This window comes from Dipodomys spectabilis, unplaced genomic scaffold (genome assembly GCF_019054845.1).
Source record: "Dipodomys spectabilis isolate Male_0828 unplaced genomic scaffold, ASM1905484v1 ptg000422l, whole genome shotgun sequence".
Lineage (NCBI taxonomy): Eukaryota > Metazoa > Chordata > Mammalia > Rodentia > Heteromyidae > Dipodomys > Dipodomys spectabilis.
In genome coordinates this window covers 4,857,785-4,871,334 of record NW_024871099.1, presented here as the reverse complement: position 1 = coordinate 4,871,334, position 13,550 = coordinate 4,857,785, and the positions used below count along the sequence as shown (strand labels likewise).

The 13,550-nt window shown below is 48.3% G+C and overlaps 1 protein-coding gene across 3 annotated transcripts; it reads right to left on the bottom strand.

Moving 5' to 3' along the window:
* Positions 1–1,470: 1,470 nt before the first annotated feature.
* Sdhaf1 (succinate dehydrogenase complex assembly factor 1) lies at positions 1,471–5,341 on the bottom strand. 3 transcript variants are annotated; one of them, XR_006145539.1, is made up of 3 exons: positions 4,863–5,341; positions 3,935–4,072; positions 1,471–1,731 (listed from the first exon to the last, which is right to left on the bottom strand). XR_006145539.1 is itself a non-coding variant. In XM_042668075.1 (2 exons), the coding sequence occupies exon 1, from the start codon at positions 5,287–5,289 to the stop codon at positions 4,900–4,902; it is 390 nt and encodes a 129-aa protein (XP_042524009.1). In that variant the 5' UTR covers positions 5,290–5,341; the 3' UTR covers positions 1,471–1,731; positions 4,863–4,899. The 3 variants fall into 3 exon arrangements, 1 of the variants encoding a protein (XP_042524009.1); XR_006145538.1 differs by having other exon boundaries at positions 3,935–4,036; XM_042668075.1 differs by lacking the exon at positions 3,935–4,072.
* Positions 5,342–13,550: the final 8,209 nt, after the last annotated feature.

Sequence of the window (13,550 nt, the reverse complement as noted above, 5' to 3'; positions counted from 1 at the left end):
CATGACACAGGGGATAAGCTCTCTTGGGTTTGGTTTCCCCAGACCTGGAGACAAAGATTCAAGCACAAGTCAGATTTGGGATCTCTAGGAGGGGATGGCAGGGAATGAGGATGTGAGCCAGGGAAGAAAGCCAAAACTGGGTGGGTTAATGAACTGATTGCTGTTCTGGGAACCTGGGTGCCATCCTACTGGATGCTACCAGGAAACTATGTGGAACATACTCCCAAGCTGTTCCACCCAACAGATAAAGTTGTGGCATTGATACACCAGCCTCCATATGTCACTGAGGACTGACCCTGGAGGCCTGGATTCCCCAGCACTTCTGGCCTCCCCAACCCCTTGAAAGCCCCTCTCCTTCAGGCAAAGCAGAACAGGTGCCTGTCCTAGGAAGCCAGAACAAAGTAATGTGGGTGAGCAGCCATTGGCACCAGCCTAGGTTGGATTTTCATCCACCTAGGAGCTCTGTACCATTATTACATACTGGGGGATTGAACTCAGGACCTCATGACTGATGGGCAGGCATTCTACCACTTGAGCCATGGCACCATCCCTTTTTACTTTTTGAAAATGTGCTGGTACCAGGACTTAAATTCAGGGTTTTGAGCTTTCATTTGATTTTGTTTTTGGGGTTTTTTTTGGGTCCGGTCGTGGGGCCTGAACTCTGGGCCGGGGTGCAGTCCCTCAGCTCTTCAGCTTGAGCCACAGTGCCACTTTTGGCTTTTTTTTTCTGCTTATGTGGTGCTGAGGAATCGAATCCAGGGCCTCATGCATGCAAGGCAAGCTCTCTACCACTGAGCCACCTTCCCAGCCCCTGAGCTTTCATTTGAATTTCTGGCTGTCTGGCTCTCTACCACTTGGCCCACACTTCCAATACAGTATTTTGCTGGTTGATGGGAGATAGTCTCTCAGACTTTTCTGTCCAGATTGATTTCAAATCTTGATCCTTAGATCGCAGCCTCCTGAGTAGCTAGGATTAAAGGCATCAGCCATTGGTTCCTGGCCTCTCCAGGGTCTTGACAACACAAAGGGTTCAGTCTTGGAGATGGGGACTCCAGTCTTGAAGTTAAGGTATGAGAAGAGGTCGGAACAGCATCAGACTCAACAACAGAGGAGTGCTATCGTGGTGTCCTGGATGTACATTTCACACAGATTTTTTTTTTTTTTGGTCCGGTTGTGGGGCTTGAACTCTGGGCCTGGGCGCTGTCCCTCAGCTCTTCAGCTCAAGGCTAGCGCTCTACCACTTGAGCCACAGCACCACTTCTGCTTTTTCTTTTTTGCTTATGTGGTGCTGAGGAATCGAACCCAGGGCCTCAGGCATGCAAGGCAAGCACTCTAACACTGAGCCACCTTCCCAGCCCACTTCACACAGATTCGGTCTCTGAATTCTTACTACTATCCAATACTGTGTCCTCACCCTAATAGACACAAAGAACTGACACACAGGGGAAACGACTGAAACTCAGCCCTTACTGACTTTAAAAAGAAATGAGAGTTTATTTCTATGAGTAATTAAGAAGTTTAGGACTTCAGACACAACTAGATCCAGGGCCACGAAGGATATATCCACTTCAGTTCTTGTTTTGGTTTCCTTCTTAAGTCTAATGGTGGCTAAAGTGGCCTTCAGGCATTCAGGCAGCCAGGTGTGGTGGTACATGCCTATAATTCCAGCACTCAGATGGTGGAAGCAGGAAGGTCCTGAGTTCAAGACCAGTCTGAGTTACACAGTGAAACCTTAGAGAGAGAAAAAGACAGAACATATTCTATGCTTTCCAGTGGGGTGATCAGATCTGTAAGGAAGGCCAAATGTTATTTTTCCAAAAAGCAGAAAATAGATATTGTATCCAATCAACTACAAATTCTGAAGAAATATATATAAGAGGTTTTCTGTTTGCTTCTGAGACAGGGTCTTGCTATACAGCTCAGGCTGACCTTGCACTCATGTTTGCCTCCACAGTGCTGGAATTACTACAGGTGTGCTATCTAATTTCTCATTAAGACTTTTTTTTTTCCGGTCCGGTCGTGGGGCCTGAACTCTGGGCCTGGGCGCTGTCCCTCATTTCTTCACAGCTCAAGGCTAGCGGGGCGCTCTCCCTCAGCTCTTCACAGCTCAAGGCTAGCACTCTACCACTTGAGCCACAGTGCCACTTCCGGCTTTTTTCTTTTTTGCTTATGTGGTGCGGGGAATTGAACCCAGGGCCTCATGCATGCAAGGCAAGTGCTCTACCACTGAGCCACCTTCCCAGCCCTCATTAAGACTTTTATGTAGGAAATGTAGCTGTGGCTCACAGTGGTAGAGTGCTAGCCTTTAGCAAAAGATCTCAGAGATAATCCCTGGGCCCTGAGTTCAAGCCCCAAAACTGACCAAAAAAAAAAAAAAAAGACTTATGAAGTCTCAAAAAATAAAGGCTTTGGGAACAAGTAGTAAAGTGCCAGCTGTAAGTAAAAAAGCTGAAAGTGCAAGGCAAAGAGTTCTAGGCCCTATACCAGCATTACATAAATAAATGTTTTGCTTTTGTAACAATGTGCTGTGAAGATCTCTAGTTCAAAAATAAGGATGCAGGCTGGGAAGGTGGCTCAGTGGTAGAGTGCTTGCCTTGCAATGCATGAGCCCTGGGTTCGATTCCTCAGCACCACATAAGCAAAAAGAAAAAAGCCGGAAGTGGTGCTGTGGCCCAAGTGGTAGAGCGCTAGCCTTGAACTGAAGAGCTGAGGGGCAGCGCCCAGGCCCAGAGTTCAGGCCCCATGACTGGACCCAAAAAAAAACAAAAACAAAAATAAGGATGCAGCTGGGTGCCAGTGGCTCAAGTCTGTAATCCTAGCTACTTAGGAGGCTGAGATCTCGGGATCATGGTTCCAAGCTAGACAGAAGAGAAAAGTCCCTTATCTCCAATAAACTACTCAAAAAAGCAGGAAACAGCACTGTGGCTCAAGTGGTAGAGCGCTAGCCTTGAGCACAAAAAGGCTGAGCGAGAACACCCAGCCCTTGAGTTCAAGCCCTAAGACCCACAAAAAAAACAAAGATGACAAGTGAGATACTGATCATCCCTAATCTGAAATGTCTTAAGTTCTAGAACTTTCTGCACAACAGACATGATGCCACAAATGGAAAATTCCACACCACAAAACTGTTTCCTGGGGCTGGGAAGGTGGCTCAGTGGTAGAGCGCTTGCCTTGCACGCATGAGGCCCTGGGTTCGATTCCTCAGCACCACATAAGCAAAGAGAAAAAAGCCGGAAGTGGTGCTGTGGCTCAAGTGGTAGAGTTGAAGAGCTGAAGGACAGCGCCCAGGCCCAGAGTTCAGGCCCCATGACTGGACCCCCCCCCACCAAAAAAAAAAAAAAACTGTTTCCTATGTCAATTTTTATTTATTTAGTTGTTGTAGTTTTGTGTGTTGGTACTAGGGCTTGAACTCAGGGCCTGTGTGCTGTCCCTTAGCTTTTTTGCAGAGGGGAATGGGAGTCGGGCGAGTATGATCAGCTGCTGTGACAATGTATATTTAATTCAATGGGTCATCATCACAGCCATGTGACCAAGGCAGCATGAGCACACCCATTTCATTGGTAAGGAACTTGAGGCAGGAATCACTTGCCCGTGATAGTGTAATTACATGTAATCAATAAGGGCTGCGGCTAGGACTCCAGGCTGGCATTCCAGTTCTAGGGTTTATGCTCTTAAGTACCACTGTCCTGTGTGCCCCTCCCCATCCCCTCTACTTGATAGGGCCCACTGTTTTTGAACAGCTACCTGCATGTGCACCTGACCCAAGAAGTCTGTCCTGGCCTGCAGCCTTGCTCAAAATCTACATTCTGGAGCTAATTGGGACTCAAGATGATGAGCCAGGGGCGAGGAAGAGGTGGGAGATGAGACTGAGAGATGTAACAGAGGTTGCATGAGTAGGACCCCAATCAGCCACTTTCAGAACTTTGGCTTTTACCTTGAAATGGAGCCAGCGTAGCATTAACAGGGTGGTCACCTTGGGGATGGGGATATAGCTCAGTGGTAGTGTGTATGTGAAAGGCCTTTTCCATCCCCAGCACTGCAAAACAAATGAACATTACTAAGTCAGGAACACCTGGATGAACAAAACAGGGGCTGAGAGACAAACAGGTGGCTAAAGTCTAACAGTACACAAAGCGAAGCAGATGCCACATACTAGTTTCACAGACTTGTGCTCTGGGACACTCCAGGACCTACCTGAAACTCTATAATCTTCCCACTTTGCTCCCACCAGGCCTTTACCTACACTAGTCCTCTTACTTGGAATCCTATCTTTGCGGGTCCTGGTGGTACACACCCATAATCCCAGCACTTGGGAAGCTGCGGCAAGGAGGATCGAGAGTTTGAGTCCAGCTTGGGCTGCCTAGTAAGACCTTGTCTCAAAACACAAAGAGATGTTGAGGCTGGGTGACAGTGGCTCGTGCCTGTATTCTTAGCAAGTCAGGAGGCTGAGCTCTGGGATTCTTGGTTTGAAGCCAGCCTGGCCAGATAAGTCTATGAGACTCTTACCTCCAATCAATCACCAAAAAAGGCTGGGAAGTGGAACTGTGGCTCAAGTGGTAGAAAACAGTACTAACTAGCCTTGAACAAAAAAGCTCAGGAACAGCGCCAAAGCCCTGAATTCAAGCACCAGGAATGGGACGTATGAACACGCATGCACACAGAGTTATGGGGGGGTACGTCTGGGCTCCCCAAGGTTTTTTTTTTTTTTTTTTTTTGGTCAGTAGATCTCAGTTTAACACTGTCCTGCTTGTGGAGGCCCCGGGCCGCTACAAGGCCATACACAGGACGGTGTGTCTGGGGGTGGCGGGAGGATCTGACCCGTTACCAGGCACAGGCCAGCAGCTGTTCGCAGGACCTCTCACCTTCCATCAGGTGAGTTTCCGGTCTTCCCCCAAACTGTCATGCCGCACCCCGGGCGCCACCGACCGGGGGACTCCTTCGCCGGTCATCGGGTGCCCCCGTGTGGTCGTGAGGTTCCCTCGGTCTGTGCCTTTCGTCAGGTGGGGTCCCCGGGGCTCCGGCGGCGGCGTCGCCTGACTCTTGGCCCGGGCCCCGCGGGCGCACGAAGGCGCCCATGGCCGTGGCGTGGCCCGAGCGCAGCAGCTGCAGCTGCCGGCGTCCGCGGCGGTACAGGTACTCGATGCGCAGCACATCGGCCCGCGGGAGGGCGGCGTGCTGCCGGAACTCCGCCCGGATGCGCGCCTCCGCGCCCGGTTTCCCGCGGCCAGCGCGCAGCAGCTCACGGTACAAGCTCAGAATCTGTTTCTGCAGCCGACTCAGGCGACTCATGACGGCGGCTACCGAGCCGCCACCGCAGGCGACTTCCGTCCCGCGCCTTTCCAAAGTCCCGCCCCTCCCCTTCCGGTTTCCGGTGCTCTCGCATTTGATGGGCTGTGGCTGCCGTGCGTTAAGGCGGCCTGGGAAAAGGGGGCGGAGTCACTGACGTTGTTCCTCTCCTAGGGCAATCTCTGTCCTTGAGCGGACTGTGGTCCGTGACATCCATCCGGGTCCGGAGAGATTGGGGTCTAGGCGGTAGGGCTCTCGGGGCTCTGAGGAGGAGGGCATAAGAAATCATAACTTAGGTCCTGGGAAGAGGAAGAGCTAGGGGTTCGGACCTTTGGGCCCCAAGGTCACGAAGGGCACTGGGAGAGAGAAGACTGGAACAAGAATGATTTTGTTTTTATTTGATTTTTCTTTTTGTGCCGGACTCGGGGTTTGAACTCAGGGCCTGAGCTGCTTTTGCTCAAGGCTACCGCTCTACCACTTGAGCCACACAGCTCTACTTCCAAGCTTTTTGCTGATTCCTTGGAGATAAGAGACTCGTGGATTTTCCAGCCCAGGCTGACTTTGAATCATGATCCGCAGATCTCAGCCTCCCCAGTAGCCATAGTTAAAGGCATGAGCCACCAGTGCCCGGCTTTTGTTTTGATTTTTAAAGGAGACAGCTCCTATCTTGTCCAATCTGTCTCCCAACTCCAGGATTCCGGACCTTCCTTGCCTCAGCCCTCCTGAGTAGCTGGGACTCAGACATGTGTCCCAGCGCCAGGGTGCAGGTATAGTTTTGTCATCAGTTATTAAAAACCATCACTGGAAGCTCTGTGCATCCCCTCTCCTGGGGTAGAGCTGTACCGGGATCCTGGCCCTTAGGGACATGCAAAGGGACGTGGTCATGGAGTGAAATGTTGGATTGTGGCCAGTTGGACAAGCATCTTTCTGCTGTAGAAAGACAAGCCACACAGGCGTGTGTGGTTATTTATGACTGTCAGGACTCGCCCTCTGCCAGTGGGAGTCAAATCCTGGGACAGAAGCAGAAGCTTTTTTGGAGTCCAGCAAGCCCTAAATATGTCGGTTTCATTGACACACTTAAGGTCTATTGGGAGCATCAAATGGTTCCTGAAAGTTGGCTGGAGGAGTCCTGGTAGCACTATGGGGGCCCAGGATGCTCGTGTACCATTAGCATCTGTGTTGGATAACCTTGGAGCCCTCTGACTAGAACACAAACGCATCTTTGCATAACTGAATGGACAGCCACGCTAGGCACCTGTCAGGGACCACAGAGTCAAACAATCTACATAGGGAGCTGGACTGTGGTGGCTCACGCCTGTAATCCTAGCTACTCAGGAGCTGAAATCTGAGGATCATGGTTCAAAGCCAGTCCAACAAGTCCATGAGACTCTTATCTCCATTTAACCATCAGAAAACCAGAAGTGGCACTGTGACTCAAATGGTAGAGCTCTCACCTTGAGCTGAAAAGCTGAGGGACAGCACCCAGGCCCAGAGTTCAAGCCCCATGACCAACAAAATAAATTAATAAAAATCCACATAGGGGCTCCAGTAAGACAAGTTGAATTCCCAATACAATAAAATTAACAATAATAATAAACGATAACTGGAAGAATGATATCTAAATCAAGAATGGCAAAAGTCAAATGTGGTGACCCATGTGTGCCATCCTAACTACTCAAGAGGCTGAGATTTGGAGGATCACAGTTTGAAGCCAGCCCTGGCAGAGAAGTCCAAGAGACTCTTATCTCCAATTAACCAACCAAAAGCTAGAAGTGGAGCTGTGACTCAAGGAGTAGAGCACTAACCTCAAGCCAAAAAAAAAAAAAAACTCAAGAGATGTGCCTAAGCCCCAAGTTCAAGCCCTAGGATCAACATACAAAAAAAGGAGGGGGGGTGAGAAAGGTAAGAATATCTGTAACTGGGATGAGTTCATAAGGTTTCAAAACATTGTTCTCTATTTCATGCCTCAGCCTAGAACTTGAGTGCTGAGATTACAGGTGTGAACCACAATGCCTGATTGATTTCTTTTGTCTGTCAGTTGTAGGGCTAGAACTCAGAGCCTGTCTTTGAGCTCGTTTGCTCAAGAGTAACACTCTACCACTTTGAGCCACAGCTCCACTTCTGGTTTTCTGGTGATTCATTGGAAACATGAGTCTCACTGGGACTTTTCTGCCCAGGCTGGCTTTGTATCATGATCCTCAGATCTCAGCCTGCTGAGTAGCTAGGATTACAGGCGTAAGCCTGGCATGAAAATCTATACATTTTTTTTGCCTGTCCTGGGGCTTGAACTCATGGCCTGAGCGCTGTCCCTGAGCCTCCTTGTGCTCAAGGCTAGTGCTCTACCACTTGAACCACAGCACCACTTCTGGCTTTTTCTGTTTATGTGGTACTGAGGAATCGAACCCAGGGCTTCATGCATACAAGGCAAGCACTCCTCCACTAAGCCACCTTCCCAGCCCAAAACTTAACTTTCCTTTCCTTTCCTTTCCTTTCCTTTCCCTTCCTTCCTTCCTTCCTTCCTTCCTTCCTTCCTTCCTTCCTTCCTTCCTTCCTTCCTTCCTTCCTTCCTTCCTTCCTTCCTTCTTTCCTTCCTTCTTTTCTTCTTTCTTCCTTTTTTTTTTGTCAGTCATGACTCTTGAACTCTGGGCCTGGGCGCTGTCCCTGAGCTCTTCAGCTTAAGGCAAGTGCTCTATCACTTGAGGCACAGCGCCACTTTCAGTTTTCTGGTGGTTAATCGGAGATAAGAGTCTCATGGACTTTCCCACCTGGGCTGGCTTTGAACCACAATCCTTAGATCTCAGCCTTCTGAGTAGCTAGGATTATAGGTGTGAGCCACCAGTGCCTGGCTCTATTTTTTAAATAGTGATTATCTAGAGGCTTTTTTGATCTAGAACTGAGCTCTAAGAGTTCTCAAGACCTGTCAATATTGTCAATTCCAGTGATGGCAGATATATTGCTCTTCTGACCTCTTTCTCTTGATGTGGCCATCTCTCCCTCTCCCTTCTGGGTTTCATCGTCCATGTTTTTCCTACCAAGTGGGCCTTTATCTCCAAGACATGAAGGTCTTTATCCTCCAATGGATTAAAGGGGCTGCAAAACTATTTCTCCTGCTCAGAGTCCATCTGTTCTTTTCTTTTTTTGGTCATGGGGCTTGAACTCTGGGCTTGGGCACTGTCCTTCAGCTCTTCAGCTCAAGGATAGCACTCTACCACTTGAGCCACAGCTCTACTTCTGGTTTTCTGGTGGTGAATTGGAGATAAGAGTTTCACAGACTTTCCTGTCTGGACTGGCTTTGTTGTGATCCTTAGATCTCAGCCTCCTGAGTAGCTAGGATTACAGGCATGAGCCACCAGTGTCTAGCTGATTTCATAGTTATATTTCCACAAAACTTGTTTTGTCATAACTGTACTGGGGAGTAAACACAGGGCCTCTCCCATATTACACAACTGCTCTACCATTTAAGCCACACCTCTCAGCCTTTTTGGTTTTATTTTGATTTTCAGACAAGGTCTTGAATACCTCACACAATCCTCAAATTCACCATCCTCCTGTCTCTGGCTCCTGAGTAGTTGGGATTACAGATGTGTGATGCCACACACATAAATACACAGTCTTCTCTTTTTCTTCCTCCCTTTCTCCCTCCCTTCCTTCTCCTCCCTCCTCCTCCTCCTCCTGCTCCTCCTCCTCCTCCTCCTGCTCCTGCTCCTCCTGCTCCTGCTCCTCCTCCTCCTCTTTCTTTTTCTTTTTTGTTGGTCATGGGGCTTGAACTACTCCGGGTTTGGGTGCTGTCCCTCAGCTCTTCAGCTCAAGGTGAACGCTCTATCACTTTAGCCACAGAACCACTTCTGGTTTTCTGGTGGTTAATTCTCACTGAGTCTCACTGACTTTCCTGCCAGGGCTGGCTTTGAACCTCAATCCTCAGATCTCAGCCTCCTGAGTAGCTGGGATTACATGCATGAGCCACAAGCACTCTTCTTTTTTATTTTTGGCAATAAGAGGTTTAAACTGAAGGCCTCTCACTTATTCAACTAGTGTCCTATTACTTGACCCACATTTCCAGCCTGACTTTTTTTTTTTTTGTCAGTGGTGGGGCTTGGAACTATGAGCCTGGGCGCTGTCCCTCAGCTCTTCAGCTCAAAGTGAGAGCTCTAGCACTTGAGCCACAGCGCCACTTGTGGTTTTCTGGTGGTTAATGGGAGATAAGAGCCTCGTGGACTTTCCTGCCCGGGCTGGCTTTGAACTCTGATCCTCAGATCTCAGCCTCCTGAGTACCTAGGATTATAGGCGTGAGCCACAAGCACTTAGCCAGCCTTTCTTTTCTTTTTTTCTGGTTGTGGGGCCTGAACTCTGGGTCTGGGCGCTGTCCCTCAGTTCTTCAGCTCAAGGCTAGTGTTCTACCACTTGAGCTGGAGCTCCACTTCTAGTTTTTTCTGCATATGTAGTGCTGAGGAATTGAATCCAGGGCCTCATGTGTGCAAGGCAAGCACTCTACCACTGAGCCACCTTCCTGGCCCCAGCCTGACTTTTTGCTGGTTATTTTGGAAATTGTATCCTGCCTGCTGCCTTTGAACCACAAGCCTCTGAATCAGCATTTTGAGTAAGTAGGCACCCAGCTCCTTCCAATTTCCTTCTCCTTCTCCTTCTCCTTCTCCTTCTTCTTCTGCCAGTCCTGGGGGTTGAACTCAGCATCTTGGCACCGCCTCTGAGCTTCTTTTGCTCAAGGTTAGCACTCTACCACTTGAGCCAAAACATTGTTTCTGGCCTTTTCTGTGTATGTGGTACTGAGGAATCGAACCCAGGGCTTCAAGCACTCTACCTCTGAGCCACATTTCCAGCCTCTTCTTTTTTTCTTCCTTCCTTCCTTCTTTTTCCTCCTGCTGCAATCCCAAGACATTGTGCTTTGTGTGCTCTGCTATTGAACTCCAGCTCCAGTCTCCATCCTCTTAATGAATAAATTAAGAGACAAGGTTTGGCTATGCAGCCCTTGAACTCTCCATCCTCCTGAGAGTGCTGCGATTACAGGCATAGATCACCATGCTCAGCTCTCCAATATGTAGAGGGGGCTGATTCCAAAACCAGGTTCCAGGCAGAAGTAAGTACAAGCCTCAGTGCTGGCCAATCAGATTATTCTGTCTTCCTCTGGGCCAGCATGATTTGCCAGCAAAGCTTAGGGGAATCAACCAATGGGGAAAGGGTGTCAGGGTTTGGAGCTGGGAGGAGTGTGGGCTGGCAAGATAGACAGTTTGAAGTTGCTGAACCTTGCCCATACCACAAGAAGGAGGGAGACTCCGCTTGAGAACAGTTAACAGAAAGAAGGAAGAGAGGAAAGAGCCAGACTGAGAAAACAGATTGCTCAGATTTCTCTTCTCGTTTTATTTTATTGGAGCTCTTACTGCAGGACGGACACATATACTGAAGATGGAGACTTGTTCCTGAGTTTAGTGACAAGGGTGAACTTTAGCAATAAGAAACAGCCACTGGTGTATCACACCTGTAATCCTAGCTACTCAGGAAGGAGGCTGAGATCTGAGGACTGTGGTTCAAAGCTAGCCTGGGCAGTCTGTGAGACTCTTATCTCCAATGGACCAGCAAAAAGCCAGAAGTGGAGCTCCAGCTCAAGTGGTAGAGTGCTAGCACTGAGAGGAAAATCTCAGGGACAGCACCCAGAACTTGCGTTCAAGCCCTTTTCTCTCTCTCTCTCTCTCTCTCTCTCTCTCTCTCTCTCTCTCTCTCTCTCTCACACACACACACACACACACACGCGCACGCATATGCACACGCATATACACACACTAGAATTGGACCCTGGCATCGGGTTTTCCCACCTCTACCTCCAAGTTCTCTGCAAATTCAACAATTCAAGCTGGTAGGATTCCCATTCTACAGTGAAGCAGGCCTGATCATATGCAGGCAGAAAAGGGTAGGGCTGAGGGAACAGTACAAAAATGAGCAGCTTCACCTAGAGATAGAACAAGACTGCAGTGGGCTGGAGCACACAGGCTCTGTGTAAACAGAGCCAGATTCAATTGCTTAAAAATCCCTGGTGCTGGGGTGCATACAGCTCAGAGGCTGAGAGCATACTTAGCATGCATGCATGAGGCCCTGGGTTTAACCCCAGAGCAGATGCATGCACACATATGCACACACACACATGCATGCACACACAGTCCTCCTGCAAGTCACTCCAAACACAATTTATGGGTTAACTCACCTGTATTCTTTTGTGAGGGAATTTGAGAACTATCACTTCCTTTCCTTTTTTTTTTTTTTTGCTTGTCCTGGGTCTTGAACTCTGGTCCTGGGTGCTGTTCCTGAGCTTCTTTTGCTCAAGGCTAGTGGTCTACCACTTTGAGCCACAGCATCACTTCCAGGCTTTTCTGAGTAGTTTATTGGAGATAATAGTATCATGGACTTACTGCCCAGGCTGGCTTCAAACTGCCATTATCAGATCTCAGCCTCCTGAGTAGCTGGGATTTCAGGTGTGAGCCATTGGTGCCCAATTTGTGTGTGTGTGTGTGTGCATGAGTGCACACACATGTACCATTACTGGGGCTTAAACCCAGGGTCTGGCTGCTGTCCTTTAACTTTTTCACTCAAAGCTTGCTCTCTATCACTTGAATCACAGCTCCACTTTGGGTTTGTGTGTGTGTATGTGTGTGTGTGTGTTTTGCCAATCCTGGGGCTTGAACTATGGGCCTAGACACTGTCCCTGAGCTTCTTTTGCTCAAGGCTAGCACTCTACTACTTGAGCCACAGTGCCACTTCTGGCTTTTTCTGTGTATGTGGTACTGAGGGATCGAACCCAGGACTTCATGCATGCTAGGCAAGCACACTACCACTAAGCCACATTCCCACTTTAGGTTTTTAGTAATGCATTAAAGAGTCTCACAGATTGTCCTGCCTAGATTGGCTTTGAATTGTGACTCTTAAATAGCCTCCTGAGTAACTAGGATTATAAGCATGAGTTACTAATGTCTGGCTATATCCCTTCCTTCTACCCAGGGAAGGACACTGATTTTTTTCATGACTGTAAGGATATGAGGTTAAGCCAGGCACTGGTGGCTCACACCTGTAATCCTAGCTACTCAGGAGGCTGAGATTTGAGGATCGAGGTTCAAAGCCAGCCTGGCCAGGAAAGGCCATGAGACTCTTATCTCCAATAAACCAGTCAGAAAACCAGAAGTAGTGTTGTGGCTCAAGTGGTAAGTGCTAGCCTTGAGCTGAAGAGCTGAGGGACAGTGCCCCAGAACTCAAGTCCCACAACTGACAGAAAAAAAAGAAAAGAAAAAAAATGAGGTTAGCACCTTCCAAATTGAACCTTTAATGGATATTCTTGTTTGTTTGGTGGAGCTTGGCATATATATATGGCCAATCCTGGGGCTTGAACTTAGGGTCAGGGCACTGTCCCTGATCCCTGAGCTTCTTTTGCTTCTTTTAGCACTCTAACCCTTGAGCCACAGCACTACTTCTGGTTTTCTCTGTGTATGTGGTACTGAGGAATCAAACCCAGAGCTTCATGCATTCTAGGCAAGCACTCTATCACTAAGACACGTTTCCAGCCCGAGTTTTGAATTTATTTTTTTATTTATTTTTTATTTTTGTCATCCCTGGGGCTTGAACTCTGGGACTGGGCGCTGTCCCTCAGCTCTTCAGCTCAGGGCAAGTGCTCTACCACTTGAGCCACAGCACCACTTCTGGTTTCCTGATGGTTTATTGGAGATAAGAGTCTCCTGGGCTTTCCAGCTCAGGCTGGCTTTGAACCTCGATCCTCAGATCTCAGCCTCCTGAGTAGCTAGGATTACAGGCATGAGCCACTGGCACCCAGCAAGTTTTGAATATTTTTAAATATCAGGAAGGAATATAAGCTATGCACATGGACTCACACTTGCCACACCAGTGACAAGGGATGGAAGTCAAATGAATCACAGTTTGAGGCCAGCTCAGGCAAAAAGTTAGTGAAATAGTTGTTTTGTCAAAGCTCATAGAATTCACAAACTTTATAGACTATGATAATGATCATTTGCCTTGTGAAGGTTAAAATGTGTTTGTGACTTGAAGTATCACTATCCCACAATACTGTGAAATTTGTGTAATATATGTAATCACTAAATCTCAATAAACATTATATAAAAGTTAGTGAGACCCCATCACAACCAAGAAGCAAGGTATAGTGGTCTATGTCTGTGATCTCAGCTCCACAGAAGACATAGAAGGATACAGAGGGCTAGAGAGATGACATGACTTGTGCAAGGCCACATAGCTCA